At 42.8% G+C, this 15,734-nt stretch overlaps 2 protein-coding genes across 9 annotated transcripts in view; one reads left to right on the top strand and one right to left on the bottom strand.

Moving 5' to 3' along the window:
* LOC109904572 (ral GTPase-activating protein subunit alpha-1) overlaps window positions 1-4,946 on the top strand; it is a 128,195-nt gene extending 123,249 nt beyond the window's left edge. For 7 of the 8 annotated variants that reach the window (XM_031787982.1, XM_031787981.1, XM_031787985.1 and 4 more), the window contains one exon: window positions 299-4,946. In XM_031787982.1, coding sequence (XP_031643842.1) covers window positions 299-450 — 152 coding nt within the window. In that variant the 3' untranslated portion in view covers window positions 451-4,946. The remainder of the gene's footprint in view (window positions 1-298) is intronic. The other variant, XM_031787987.1, reaches the window with a different exon arrangement.
* Window positions 4,947-5,986: 1,040 nt separating this feature from the next.
* On the bottom strand, window positions 5,987-8,715 carry LOC109904573 (insulinoma-associated protein 2-like). Its single transcript, XM_020501771.2, has one exon. It carries the CDS (start codon window positions 8,596-8,598, stop codon window positions 6,913-6,915), a length of 1,686 nt encoding a protein of 561 aa, XP_020357360.1. The 5' UTR covers window positions 8,599-8,715; the 3' UTR covers window positions 5,987-6,912.
* Between the last annotated feature and the right edge of the window lie 7,019 nt (window positions 8,716-15,734).

The following is a 15,734-nucleotide window of genomic DNA, read 5'->3' as shown; positions in this document are numbered from 1 at the left end:
AGCTAAAGAACGCTACCCGTAACTATACTAAAATGTGTCAACATTTATTATAATACAATCAACAATTACTTTCAGAGAGATGCAACACCTTTACCACTGCAGTACAAATTAAAGTGCATGTACTGACCCTCCCCTTCCATAAAGACTAATATGAGCTGGGGACTAACCTCAGGAAGGCAGGTTGTAGACTGGAGGAGTAGGACCCTGTAGTCTGTCTGTCTGTAGAGGGGAGGGGGAGGTCACAGTAGTGGGTTACAGGCAACAGTGGGGGTCTAACACCTGTGCTTTCCTTCCACAGGCTCATGCCTCGAGAGTCAGCAGCGAGAAAGTCCAGCAGCAGCGCTCCTAGACGGGGCCGACCAGTTAGCCTTGCCAATGTCCCCTCGTACTAGCAAGAGCCGTATGTCCATGAAGCTCCGACGCTCCTCCGGCTCGGCCAACAAGACCTGATCGGACTTTCCCTCCGCTGACCCTCCTCCACCCCACACCCAGCGAGAGTTCACAGCCTTCAGATGAAGAGACTGACTCTCTCTCTCTCTGTACCGTACAGCTAGGACTGCACTACACTGAAACTACCAGCCTTTACCTGCTAACAGCGATGCATGGCATGTTATGTACTCCAACTACATGGACATGGACACACCTGCCCTGCATGGTCAGACTCCGCATCTCCCCTACTGTACAACCCTTCCAAGATGCAGGATAAGGCCCTTGAATAGAGCCAGGCCCTTGGGGGCCAGCCCAGGGTCCCCAGGACTGAGCTTGTGCTAGCAAAGCTCCAACAGAATTAACATGTCTTTTGGGCAAGGTTTTCTAACTATGCTCACCACCACAAACTTTGCACTCCAGAGAAATGTGGAAAGAGAGAAAAATATAATATATTTAGATATAGATATATTTAAGAAGCAGCATCGGTTCCGTTGTGTACAGAAAGCTTAAAGGCAACATGACAGATGTGTATTTTCAATGTGATTAGGATTGTTGATGGTTGAAATCACTTGATATTTGACTGGGATGAGGAGCTAGAGTGTTATCTCTGCTGTGGTTGTAGCTGTTGTTGTCCCTGAGCAGAGTGATCAATATCTTGTATGCCATTCCCCTGGCTCTCTGGGCCTCTGACCCACTAGGAAAGTGATTGTAAGAACTTGAGTTTGTAAGAAAGTACAAAGAAACACAAAGTAAGAAACATCTTATTTTTCATATTTGGTCACTGTGTCCACCATGAGACATTTCTATATTTGTACTATACTCTGTATATACAGAAGAGTTGCCACTTTCTTTATGCTTGGACTGAAGCAATGTTGGCTAGTGTTTGATGATAAGGAGATAAACATTTTGAGGTTTAAATAAGTTTGTCTATAGAGTTGTAAGATGGAAATAGTTTGGTTAAAGTGAAACATTTCTTGTTACATTTTGTTTTCATTTTCACACTAAACTGTGGAACTGATTGACTTTCTGAATATAATATTCACTACTGTTTGCCTTTTTAGGGGTCACATAACATTTTTATTATGATTGTAAATTTGGATTTCACCTGATAAAGAATGTTGCAGATTGGGTTGTTTTGTTCATATACAACGTGTTGTATTGAACCACCCCTTTTTTTCACTCATGATGAATATATTATATGTAAGGGATGAACGCAAACGTTATGTACGTTACCTTGGAAATAATGGATCCAAGGTAATGTACAGAACGTCAGCGTTTATCCCACTCATACCACAGTTGCCAAAGAAAAGAATACAAAAGCACACATTTACCTGTAGAAATAAAATGGTTTTGTTTTATATTTTTAGAAGTTATTTTATACTTCCTCGTCTTGTGGTTGCCAGAGACGCGACCCAGTCGTTCGTTCGATTAGTACTATATCTCGTTACTTTAGTTCGATCACTATGCAGGCTGGCAATGTTCTTCTCTCGTCATCACTATGCAGGCTGGCAATGTTCTTCTCTCGTCATCACTATGCAGGCTGGCAATGTTCTTCTCTCGTCATCACTATGCAGGCTGGCAATGTTCTTCTCTCGTCATCACTATGCAGGCTGGCAATGTTCTTCTCTCGTCATGTAGCATAGCTAGTTTATCCAGTGATTGCACATGTGGGACTATTTGACAGCACGGTTTCTAGGCTAAAAAGGCTAAGGTTTAGCTATATATTTAATGGCTTAAAAATACATATTTCATCAATATAAAGGCAGTGTGCAGATATGTTTCCTTTGAGGTTATTGGATTGTTTCGAACACAAGAAAATAACTCAGATGTGCAAGTGCTTTTTTTCTTCTTCCATTTTTCAATATAATTAATGGCATCAAAAAACGAATCAATATGAAACGTTTTTTTAAAGAAACACCAAGACAGCCTACATTTTTAAAAGTCAGATTCAAATAATGCAATAAGTTGTTTTGATGTCAGGGGTTAACCACCTTGTTAGGTTCTTCGGAGCTAGTTGTCTTGCCAGCTACTTGTTAAAATTTAATTGGATGCTGCCATTAATGGTGAAATGGGACATCTTCAAGCCGCGGGGTAAGTCGAATGACTCACTCGCTTGGTACCATTTCCATCTGTTTGTATTGTTGTTGTTACTGCTGCTTGTGGTGGGGCTTTGTGGGCTCTCTACCTCAGATGAGAGGAGGTGATTCCAGCGCTTCCTCTCTGTCACAGAAGGCGCCCAGTAGCTCCTCAAACTGCTCTCGCACCTGTGCCTGGTTACATTTATAACTTGTATGTACACCAGACCGGCATTTGATAGTAGCTCCACGGCTGTGCTCCGGAGGCTGCGGGTCGTGTAGTGCATTGACAACCCGGCCTATTCGCTGAGACACGGTAACAGGTTGACGAGGTAGTGTACCACCATCGGCTCTTAGAGTAGCCTACCAAATGTCCTTCTTTGTTCAACTTGTGGGGACCGCAGTGGGTGGCGGTAAAGGGATGTAGCGTCTTGGGGACACTTGGAGAGGTACGTTTTCAAACTGGCCAAATGGGCGGTTTGGGTTGCCGGGCAAAGTAAATATTAACCCTTTGTGGTTCTCCTCATTCAGCTCGTTCGCCTCTTGGTGGTTTTTCGTCTCTGCATTGTGGAAGAGACGGAGGTGGCCGAATCCACTCCATCCTCGTCCGTCTTGACCTGGAAAGAGGAAGGTCTCAGTCTCGATTTCCCTCTGGCCCCACGCTTAGCGAGATACAGCTGGATAACCAGCCTTCCTCACTAGACCTGTGGCTGTGTCAGGGGAAACCGCAGGGGACTCTAGTAGCAGCTGGAGGTCAGCAGTAGATATGGGAAGGGGGAAGTGCTGACGACTTTCCCCGATCTCCTATACCTCTTCACAAGGGACTTGAAGACGTCCTTGCATGTTTTGTAGCTGTCATTGGTCATGATGCTGTGCCGCATTACACAATTTATCCCGGCTACACAAAATGAGGTACTGAGTACTCCTGTCCATTTGTTGCGCGGAGGATATTGTTTAGCTCTTCTGGCCGGTAGCTGTCAAATGTCCTTATTCTCCTTGAGCCAATCCCTTTCTGTTTTAACTACGCATTCTATTGTTTTTCTTCATGTCGCTCCACTTCAATTTTGGTGAGCGTCACGTCCATAACTGTCTGCTCTCTGTGCGTTTTCTTTTTATATTGATAAAGGGACTTTATTTCCACCATTCAGGCTTAGGATAACTCTTCGACTTTATAAAAAATAAAATGTCATAATTCCTCCATGTTTTAGGCTTGTAGCTAGGTGTAGGCTAATCGTTGTAAAGTAGCTACTTTGTTTCACTGTCAGTTGTAAATATGTTGGCTCTTGTTACTTGTCTAGGTCACGTGATGTTTTCATTCATAAATAGTTTTCATTCATAAATGTGTAGTGATTTAGAATGTAATAAGGCGCATATTGTGTCATGATTGCAAGGTGTCCGATATCTTTTCCAACTGTCCCGTTATCTGGTTTTAATGGCCATTCTAGAATGCCCTTCTAGCCAATCATATCTGAGTATTCAACAATGCTGTGGTATAGATATAGTGTTGAGGACAATACCTGAACTGTGTACATATTTGAATATAGCTTCCAAAAAAAACAAACCTATATTACCCTCAAGCCACGTAGACCAACAGTTGAAGGTGTGATCAAATCTTCTGCTTATTTCATATGAGAGGTCTGCTGCGGTTGACCTCTTCACAAAGCTTTCCTGCTGAAGTTGGCCAATATAAATAACGCGGTAGCTTTATCCACAGCTAGAACAAACTAATGTATGTTACGGTTCAGTGTCTGTCTGTGCAACAACACAAATGAGGATGGAAAGACGAGAGCATCAAGCAGATCTTCACTCCAGTTCCCAACTCTGTGTCCATCTATAAGACAACTAGCACAGAGCAAACAGAGCAAACAGAGCAAACGCTGCATTTACATTTTGTCTAGCATTATTTGCTTTCAGCTATAGGTTCTCTACCAGAGAGGAAAGGGACTGTAAATGCCTGTTTTGGACCTTTCGGTTGAACGGTTATATCTTTTAAAAACTGCTACCGTGTCGAAGGTCAAATCCACGTTATTTTTGTGTTATGTTTGAATATATGAGTGAGGTCAGTTCCGATTTATTTTTTAAATTATTTTTTTAAATGGCAGAGGATGAGAACTAAAAACTTGCCAGAGAGAGCGAGAAAATCATGCTGCATCCTTTCCTTGAGGCTGAGGAGATTGAATGAGATTGGTTAGCTCTCTCCCTGCACTCAGAGGTGACTGAAACCTGTGCATACTGTAAAGTGAGTTTATACTGTATGTTACTATTGACCAAATGCTGCATGGTGCCAGTACTAATTGCATGTGTTGCTATAACAGCTACACAACACGCACACACAATTAAAATAGTATTGTCAAACTTGTAGTATCTACACATTTGTAATGGTTGTTCCAGGAGGAGAGTGGCTGTGGAATGGAATTTGACAATAAAACATTCTTACCACAAGCTTGTTCTTCGAACATCTATGTGACAATATTTGGATTGGGGGGTATATGGAAATTTTCAATACTATCAATAACTTTGAAACTATTTATTTGAAGTTGTTCAATCAATTTTAATACTGTATTTGTAGCAAATGTTTAAGTAAATACCTGCAGTCAACTTGCGCAATATGTTAGGAGATAAAGCAGAAAGTGTTCTTAATTTCAAAGGTTACGTTTTACATTATGAAGCTTACAGTAGTTCCCCAGAACCGTTGCGCCAGTAACGTGTTTCTTTGTCAATAGCACAAGGGGAGAAAGCAGGAGCAGGTGAGTCCAGATGTGTATTTGTTTTAACATGCTAGTTAGCTAAGTAAGTGACTAAATTAATAAGGAGATGGGGCATCATATAGTGGTAGCTTTTTGCCTTGTTTGAGAAGTCAAAGCACTTTGGATGAGTTATCTGTACAGCTGCCACTGCCATCTTGATTTCCTTGCGTTATTTTCTCCTCTCAGTTAAGGCTTCATTTAGACTGCTCCTCCGCCCTCTTCTCCAAGCAGAGCAGGCAGGCCTGTTGCCCTAGCTTCTTCAGACTCCATACAGACACAGCGTGTACACATGCTGCTCCAGATCCAGTTCTGTTCTTCCTTCAGACAAGCATGCATCCAAACGTTGTTCATTTGCACAATGTCTCTCATTCACATTTTCTTGTAAATATCCAAACTCACCAAAAAGGACATTCGGTAGCTACTACCTATATATATATGTATACGTTTCTGAGCTGGATTGCCTGTCTTTGCAATTAGTTTACTTTCATTTGCGCTCGTAAGCATATTTAGCTAGCAGTCTCTATGGAAGTTTGCTATTACTTGTGCTAATTTTGTTAGCATTCTGGTAATAATGCCCAATGGGCTTTTTTTTCTACTTTTTAGCGCCTGACTGTGTATTAAACCGATAATACCGTAAATCCTGGGATTAGAGAACAGTATGATGATATGAAAATCTGGATACTGCCCAATCCTAGACAATATCGCAAAATACTGTATAGTGGCCATCACTGGTATGCACATAGACTTGTGTTTATTGACTATCAATGTAAATGTCGTTCACTACATATCAAAATACAACATCATAATTGTAACACAATCATCACCATGAAGGCGTTTTTTAGCAAGTACATTTCAGAGAATAAATATATATATATTTAACTCAAACAGTTTTATACTCTAACAGGTAAACTTGATTTTCTGTATGAAAATACATCTTGATAGCCTTGCCGGTTTAGAAATCAATTCCACAACTATAATGAACAAGCACATTCAATTTCCATAGGAACTACATTAAGATAAAGGCAGTGAGGTCTGATACTCTTGTAATATTCAAAGGGCCACCCTCTTATTTTCATTACATGCTTAAAATGACAACTCTAAAATATTTTAAACTTTTGATATGCCCATTTTTACTGTTAAATGTTTTAACAAATCATAACACTGTAAATCAATCAATAATGTACATTAGTGAATATAGGCCCAAAAGCAAGTGTTACAATGTGTCTCTATTCAGCTATTAGTGTGCTGTAATCTGTCATTGCAAAAAAAAAAACGTTTCTCTTGTCATGAAAATAGAAATGCCATTATTGTTTTTGACCTGATCAGGTAGTATAATAAGTTACAATACAATCACACATGTAGTAAAAAGAACACATTCATACTTTCATATGTATTTAATTCATCCACTTGTTTTTCAGGGGTTTCAGCATTCCAGTAAGTCTGTAGCCAAGACCAGGGTTTTTCAAACTCGGTCCTGCCCCCCCCTGCACATTTTGTATTTAGCCATAGCACTACACAGCTGATTCAAATAACCAACTCATCATATTTGGATTATTTGAATCAGCTGTGTAGTGCTAGGACAAAAAAAACTAAACGTGACCCCAGGACTGAGTTTGGGAAACCCTGGCCTAGACTTGCCTACATCAGCCTAGACTAGGCTACTAGCAGTCGGGTCTGACTGCCATCGGTAGAAGCATCACCTGCCGGATCTCTGTGGGGTGAGACTTGTTGATATGCCTGGCAAGCCCGGGAGAACTGAAGAAGGTAGATGGGCAGTGCATACAGGTGAATATCTGTTGGTCTCCCTGTGTGAGGTCTGGTCTTATTAATTCTGGTCTTACCAAGTCTGGTCTACCCGCAATCTTCCCTGGATTCATCAGAATGTCATCTCTCATTGCATGCCAAACTCTGTGCTTGTCCCAAATTTCAGTGGATGGGAAATGGGCACCGCACAAGTGACAGGGAAACGTGATTTGCCCACTCTCTATCTGGTTATAGGTCGAGGCTTTGATTGTCTCATGCGCCGCAAGATGTTTCCTCAGATAGGCTTGTCGTCGGAACTTCTTGCTGCAATAGTGACATTCGTAAATCTCCTCTACTGTCCCGGAGGTCTTTAAGAAGGAAGAGGTGGGCAGTGCCACGTCGGTGGTCTCCGGACAATGCATTATGCCTGGGCTGTCACCCGCTCTGATGTGCAGGTCCATAGTTTTATCTGGATCCCGGTAGCGCGGATCGAAGGGCTGCGGGCTCTCCTGTGCCCTCCTGCGCAGCTGCTCTTGTCTGTGGGAGCTGTCCACGGTGACAGCCCGCTGACACGCGGAGCTGTCCAGAGAAACGTGGTGCTGATTGTTAACTCTCAACTCGCTCGCGTTCTCTTTCCCTTCCACGAAAGTCCTCTCATGCAGCCGTGTCTCCGGCTGTGACTTTTTGGCGCTCTGTGCCTCTCTGTGGTTTACAGGACGAGGCTTATGCCACCTGCGATGAGAGGCCAGGTTGGCAGGACAGCTGAAAACTTTGTCGCACTCGGGACAGCGGTACTCTACGCGCACAATTCTGGAGCACTTGTGTTGCGCGAGGGAGAACGGGTCAGGGTATTCCTCCTTGCAGAGCTGGCAGATGAATTCTCCCAGCGGTTTCTTATTAACAGAAGATGCGGTAGCTGCTTTAAATTCGGGGGTCTCCTTCTTAATTCTCAGCCCAAGCACAGGTGAGGTGGAGATTTCGTCCTCGAAGCTGAGTTTCCGGATTACTTTAGGCTTCTTGGCTGCTGGCTTGATCTTGCGCTCCTGCTCCATGTACGTGCGTTTCATAGCATGATGGAAAGACTGGTAGAGGTGCACAGGTGGGTCGAATTTCATATCAGAGTGTCCAAAGGGCGCGTGATTTAGAAGAAGTCTCTCTATTGAAGACACTGGCGTGCTCATTGCGTACGGCTCTGTCACTGTTGGTGAACTCATACACCGGTCAAGGGACGATTTTTCCACTACAGCGCCAACTGGTTTTATCGGGCTATAGGAGAGGTCAGCCCGCCCCGGAGATCCGTCGTGGTCCGGCTCAGTGCGGGGATGGTGTGGTGGGTATTTCCCAAAGTCCTCTCTAATCTCCACCTTGTCTGCGCTCTCTGGCAGCTGCGCCTGGTCCGCTTCAGCCGGGGCACTGGTCCATGGTTCTTCAAATGTACTGTCCTCGGATAACTGCACAATTGGGCACGCAGTTGGCACACCGGTTGTCCACTCCGGTGCATTCACAGGCAGGTCCGCTTTTGGCATTAAGTTGTCGTCGTTACGCTTTCTGTAAGAAGCCGCTGAGCAGCGTTTGCTCCTCTTCACTAAAAATCCTCTGGGCATCTTTACGCCGGAATGGAACGGTTCCCGTGTCCACTTTGAAGTGAAGGAGCGCTCGCGGTCCCTTTCAGATGAAAGGCGCACGGGCGAGGTGACTGCTGACAGGAGAGAGGGACGGAGGACTCTGTCACATCAATGAGCTTGCTTTGTTTTTTATCTTTGGGGTCGCCTTCAGTTTTTTTTTGTGAAGTCACAGTTCGTGGCCAAGCCCTGTCCAATCAGCACCGACAGTGGGGAGGTCGGGTGACGCGCGAGCGTTAATGAGGCTATCCAGTAATATTACTAATGTCGAGTTAATTATTATGAGTCGCTCACACACTTTACATGTTCTCCTTTATAGCTGATCGTTAGACTACATCTAGCCTAGTACTTCAGGACTTGCAAAACGGATCAGAAAAACACTGACCATGCAATTATGATATGGTTCGTGATTTTTCAATACGTTTTCTCTGTGATACTGAGTTGCGTAAACTCTCGTAGACTGTTTATGCAAATGACTGTCATTTAGGAACACGATGTGTTTAATAAACTAGCCAAAAGCACATTGACCTCTAGGTTAGGCTACATACCCTTATGGATAGGCTACAGAATTTGATCAAATATTGTTGAAAATGGCAAGATAAGTAATTTCCCATAACACGTTTGCTTAATCCTAATAATGTCATTGAATATGAATATGCTATAAATACAACAGTTATATGTCATTATTCTTAAGCATGTTTATTAAGAACAGAGTGACTCCCAGTGCAGGCAAAGTTGCGAAGTGCAACTCGTAATGAATTAATTATTTGTATCCCCACACGCCTAACCTTTCTGAGAATCCTTAATTCGGATTTAAATTATCTTTCTGTTGTTAAGCAGGATTCTTTGGGCGTTCTGTTCTGTTGGCATGTCGCGTAATTTAGCATTTATGAGAAGAAAGCTGTTGCCTTAATCTGTCCATTTGATGCACTTTACCTTCTCTCTCATTTGTTTTGTGGGGCTGCAAGCTGTGCGCGCAGTAATGAATGTTAACCGCTCGATTAAGCTGTTTAATTTGAGAGACAGCTCTTCTTCTATTCAACCCCCAATTAGTCTCCATGTCACCTGTGTCGACAATGTTTCACCAATATCCAATAGAATAGGCTTACGAAGGCTCCCCTTGAGTATGACGACTCCTTATAAGAAATCTTTATTTTTTACCATTTGGAGAAAAAAATGTTTTACCAACTATGTCAATTCAACTGGTTACAGTGACTCGGATGGGTAAAATAAGGACCCATAATCTACCGCACATTATCTACAAGAAAACACAAATGTGGTCTCTCCGCACCTCGATGTGTAGCTTGAATCTAATTTAACTGAATCCTATGAATTCAAAACAATTTAGTCCAGGTTTTATTTAAAAAAAAGATCCCCTTATCCGAATAATATGGCTAGGCAGTGGCGATTTTAGCATGCAAATATTGGTGGGGCAAACTCCCAAAAAATGTTTTAGATGCATGCCAGCAAAGCCATTACACAACAAAACAATAAATGAAATGCTACTACACAAAGTCTTCCCAGAGCCACCAGTCATGTCCTACCCTAAATGACAAATGAGTCCACAACTATCTTCCTGGTGACTCTCAAAAGACTTGACCAGACCACAAACCCAAGGGCTCTTTTAAATACAACCACTGCAACCATTGCAGAAATATTGCACAGGAAAAGTATTTTGTTGACAGCGCTTCTAAAATGGAGTATTAAGTCAAGCATTTCATTAATTGCAAATTCACTCAAATCCTCTACAGATTGGAATGTCCAGGGTGCAAGGTGTTCTACATTGGACGGACAAAGAAACGTCTTCAAGACGCTTAGCGAAACTCCATACCCCATAGCAAGGCACTACAAGTCCTTACACCATGGCAACCCTGCCTCCCTACAAGCTATGGGTATTGATCATGTTCCGGCCTCAATTAGAAATTACAGTTAAACCAAAGGGAAAGTTTTTGGATTTACAAACCACAGGCCACTAAGTACCCTGGTCTAAATGAAGATATGGATTTCTCACTCTTCCTGTAGGGTCGTGATAGGTCCATTTACTGTTGTATAGACAGTATAGACTTTACGTCCGTCCCCTCGCCCCGACCTGGGCGCGTACCAGGGACGCTCTGCACACGTCAACAGTCACACTCGAAGCATCGTTAACCAACGCTCCACAAAAGCCGCGGCCCTTGCAGAGCAAGGGTAACCACTACTTCAAGGTCTCAAAGCGAGTGACGTCACCGATTGAAACGCTATTAGTGTACACCACCGCTAACTAGCTAGCCGTTTCACACTCACCCCCCTTTTGACCTCGTCCTTTTCCGCAGCAACCAGTGATCCGGGTCAACAGCATCAATGTAACAGTATAACTTTAGTCCGTTCCCTTGCCCGAACAAGGGACCCTCTGCACACATCAACAACAGTCACCCACGAAGCATCGTTACCTATCGCTCCACAAAGGCCGCGGTCCTTGCAGAGCAAGGGGAACCACTACTTCAAGGTCTCAAAGCGAGCGACGTCACCAATTGAAACGCTATTAGCGCGCCTCACCGCTAACTAGCTAGCCATTTCACATCGGTTACACTGTCATCTAGACATGGACATTTTGCTCTATTGCCCTCAGCTATATACAGACTGTTATTGTCCATGTTGGCTGTGTTCTAGTGTACTATGGAATAGATGGCTCTCCTATTCTTGGCACTTTGCCCAGTCATATATAAGGATAGAACTACCTTCCTAGGCATTCTGATGCTTCTAGTTTTGAGTGGAATTTTTTGATAACATACAGTTGAAGTCGGAAGTTTACATACACTTAGGTTGGAGTCAATAAAACTTGTTTTTCAACAACACAAATTTCTTGTTAACAAACTATAGTTTTGGCAAGTCGGTTAGGACATCTACTTTGTGCATGACAAGTAATCTTTCCAACAATTGTTTACAGACAGATTATTTCACTTATAATTCACTGTATCACAATTCCAGTGGGTCAGAAGTGTATATACACTAAGTTGACTGTGCCTTTAAACAGCTTGGCAAATTCAAGAAAATGACACCATGGCTTTAGAAGCTTCTGATAGGCTAATTGACATCATTTGAGTCAATTGGATGTGTACTTTTGGATGTATTTCAAGGCCTAACTTCAAACTCTGTGCCTCTTTGCTTGGCATCATCGGAAAATCAAAAGAAATCAGCCAAGACATCAGAAAAAAAATTGTGGACCTCCACAAGTCTGGTTCATCCTTGGGAGCAATTTCCAAACGCCTGAAGGTACCACGTTCATCTGTACAAGCAATAGTATGCAAGTATATCAATCCCAGAACAACAGCGAATGGCCTTGTGAAGATGCTGGAGGAAACAAGTACAAAAGTATCTTTATCCACAGTAAAACGAGTACTATATCGGCATAACCTGAAAGTCCGCTCAGCAAGGAGGAAGCCACTGCTCCAAAACCACCATAAAAAAGCCAGACTATGGTTTGCAACTGCACATGGGGACAAATATCGTACATTTTGGAGAAATGTCCTCTGGTCTGATGAAACAAATATAGAACTGTTTGACCATAATGACCATTGTTATGTTTGGAGGAAAAAGGGGGAGGCTTGCAAGCCGAAGAACACCATCCCAACCGTGAAGCACGGGGGTGGCAGCATCATGTTGTGGGGGTGCTTTGCTGCAGGAGGGACTTGTGCACTTCACAAAATAAATGGCATCATGAGGAACGAAAATTATGTGGATATATTGAAGCAACATCTCAAGACATCACTCAGAAGGTTAAGCTTGGGCGCAAATGGGTCTTCCAAATGGACAATGACCCCAAGCATACTTCCAAAGTTGTGGCAAAATAGCTTAAGGACAACAAAGTCAAGGTATTTGAGTGGCCATCACAAAGCCCTGACCTCAATCCTATAGAAAATGTGTGGGCAGAACTGAAAAAAATCGTGTGCGAGCAAGGAGGCCCTACAAACCTGACTCAGTTACACCAGGTCTGTCAGGAGGAATGGGCCAAAATTCACCCAATTTATTGTGGGAAGCTTGTGGAATGCTACTTGAAATGATTGACCCAAGTTAAACAATTTAAAGTTAATGCTACCAAATACTAATTGAGTGTATGTCAATTCTGACCCACTGGGAATATGATGAACGAAATAAAAGCTGAAATAAATCATTCTCTCTACTATTATTCTGACATTTCACATTCTTAAAATAAAGTGGTGATCCTAACTGACCCAAGACAGGGGATTTTTACTAGGATTAAATGTCAGGAATTGTGAAAAAGAGAGTTTAAATGTATTTGGCGAAGGTGTATGAATTCTGTAACCACTCCCTCTTTAAATCAGGGTTGATTGGAAAAGCTGTTCAAAAGAGGACATTGTATTATAATTTCTTCGTACTCCGTGACTAAGGCCATGCTGCCGAAACCTGTCAAAGTATTTCTTTATATGAAGAGTGCCTTGGTCCTCTTCTTTTTGATGACCAATTTACCCCTTTTACCAAAGAGCCCCTTCTATCTACCAAAATCAACTATTGTGTACCTTAGTAGTGCTTCCCTTTCTCCTCTTTTTTTATACAAGTTAGAGGAAGCAGCTCCACACTATAACGATGTCAAATGGTGCCCACAAACTGTTAGGGCCTACATAAAGCTGTCCCAACAGCAGAGCTTTCTTTTCAGCACCATAGAGTGAATCCTTACCACTGCTATACCTGGTTATCAGCGGAGCCTTATCTGGCAGCGAACAGTTCATTCAGCTTCAGTTACTGCCTTAAAAAAAACATGCTGATATGGCTGACTTGCTTAAACGAATGTGGTTTCTACTGACAATTGAGATGTACAAACTATGGCATAAATGGACAACAAGTGGATAAGAGGCAATCCATAATTTTGATTAAGACATTATTGAGCGAGCTAGGACAGACAGACATAGTCAATATAACTATTTGAAAAGCACTTTTGACATGTACTGCGACAGAATTCAGAACATGGACGGTTCTTACAGTATTCTCCCTGTACACCAAGTCAGAACAGTAGGATAAATAAAGGGGATATATAACTAGACAATGAAAGCAATTACAATATTCAATGATTACATTTCTCTAAAACAGGCTATAGGGGGAAAGGGACCACATTATTAGGGTGAGGCACACTAACAGCTTACTACACAACATACACTTATGTATACTGTAGCTGAGAAAGTAATAATATCTCCCTGGCATATTACATAATTTATGCAGCAGCATACAATACATTTTTGGACTCACCTTGTTGTGCTGTGCTCACTTGAATAGGAAGGTGGCGTGGTGGTCCTTGTGAGCAAAGTGTGTCATCAAGGTCTGGCATTCTCTGGATTTATGGTGCTTTCAAGACAAATGGGAACTCATTAAAAAAAAAAGTTGAATCATGACGTCAGTGATCTTCAGGTCGGAGCTCTAGAAAGAGGCCTGAGTTCCCGACTTGGAATTCCGAGTTGGATGACCGTTCAAAAGGTTTTTTCCCAGTCTGTGCTCATTTTTTTTCCTGAGTTCCCAGTTGTCTTGAACTCACTGAAGTCTGAGATTTTCCAGTTCCCGAATTTCCAGTTGTTTTGGACCTGGCAGAAGTCATGCTTGATTGACAGCATGAATGCTTATCCTTTTATGCTTGGAAAAGAGACCCTTAAACCCAGACTAGGACCACACACCCACTCCACTGAATAGCACGCTAGTGATTGCTTCTGTAACCGGTGTGAAATGGCTAGGTAGTTAGCGGGGTGCATGCTAATAGCATTTCAATCTGTGAGGTCACTCGCTCTGAGACCTTGAAGTAGTTGTTTCCCTTGTGGAGCGCTAGGTAACAATGCTTAGACGGTGTCAGTTGTTGATGTATGCAGAGGGTCTCTGGTTTGAGCCCAGGTTGGGGCGAGGAGAGGGACGGAAGCTACACTGTTACACTTCATAACACTTGCAGTTAACCGCCACTGATTCCTTCCAAACCACTCATTGTTGAACTTGTTTCCAAACTTGTTGCATGATGTTTATGCCCAACGGCTGATGAGCACAAATACGTTTTATCTATAATTTCTCTTCATATGACAAGAATTGAAAAGAATTTGCCAATAGATTGTCGACGTGATTCACAATGAGGAATGCTTGTCTAGCTTGCTAGCTAAGATTTTTGAACATATGATGTTGACATGATCAGTCCAATCAAAGCTACGGTAGATGTAACGTGATTTGATGTCATTCTATCTGTGGCCAATGACCTTCAGCCTTCTTGGATGGGCATTTCTAATGTAACTCTATGGCAGCACGCAAGGGGCTTGAATTTCCAAGCAGATATGTGATATGTATTAATGCCAAAATAACATGCAAAACAGGCAACGGGTGGGGTTCAGAATTGTTGGGGCTCTGCCCTACTTGCCCTGAATGACGGGTCGCCACTGTGGCTAGGTGAGGTACATGTAGGAATTTACCTTCATTAATAGGATCCCTACTGTGCAATTACAAAAGTTCATAATTTATCAACATTTAGAATCAGACCATGTAATCCTGTAGGCTATTTTATCAGTTAAGGTCATGAACTAATGAGAGGGATACTATTGCTTTCATTTAGGGATGCAAGACACTATCTCCACTGGCGATCTGTTCCTCTCGGTCTTTGTTGCGCCAACGATGGGAATATCTCGGTGTCGGTTTTCCCTGGTGAGACCAACGCCTTATCTCCGCGGCAGAAGGGCGGTGATGCTTACAAAATTGAGAAGAGACGAGAGTTGGTGGCGGAGACCCAACCCGCCCATAGCGGGAAAGAGGGGGGTCCTCCTGCCCTCCACGGGAAGCTGGGGACGCAGATCAGAGACGCGAATCACTTTTATCCCTGGGGAAGACTATCGCGCTGACCCTAGTGTTTTCCGTCGTGCGGAGTTGGTTCGCGGTTTGGGGAGAGTCCCTGGAAACTAATCAAAGCGTATTAGAGTGAGAACTGGCGCGTCCTTTTTGATGCGCGCTTGACAAGGTCCACCTTGGGAATTAAGAGGTGTCTGTGCAGTGTTAAAAGCCCGAGCCAAATTGAGTCACAGTTATGCTATTTATTAATCAGTAATGTATTAGTAAAACATCTAAAATATTTTTATTTTAGACCTATGTTTGCATTATTTATTCTA

This window comes from Oncorhynchus kisutch, linkage group LG14 (assembly GCF_002021735.2).
Source record: "Oncorhynchus kisutch isolate 150728-3 linkage group LG14, Okis_V2, whole genome shotgun sequence".
Taxonomy (NCBI): Eukaryota; Metazoa; Chordata; class Actinopteri; order Salmoniformes; family Salmonidae; genus Oncorhynchus; species Oncorhynchus kisutch.
The sequence above is the reverse complement of the archived record's forward strand: the minus strand, read 5'-3'. Positions and strand labels throughout refer to the sequence as shown.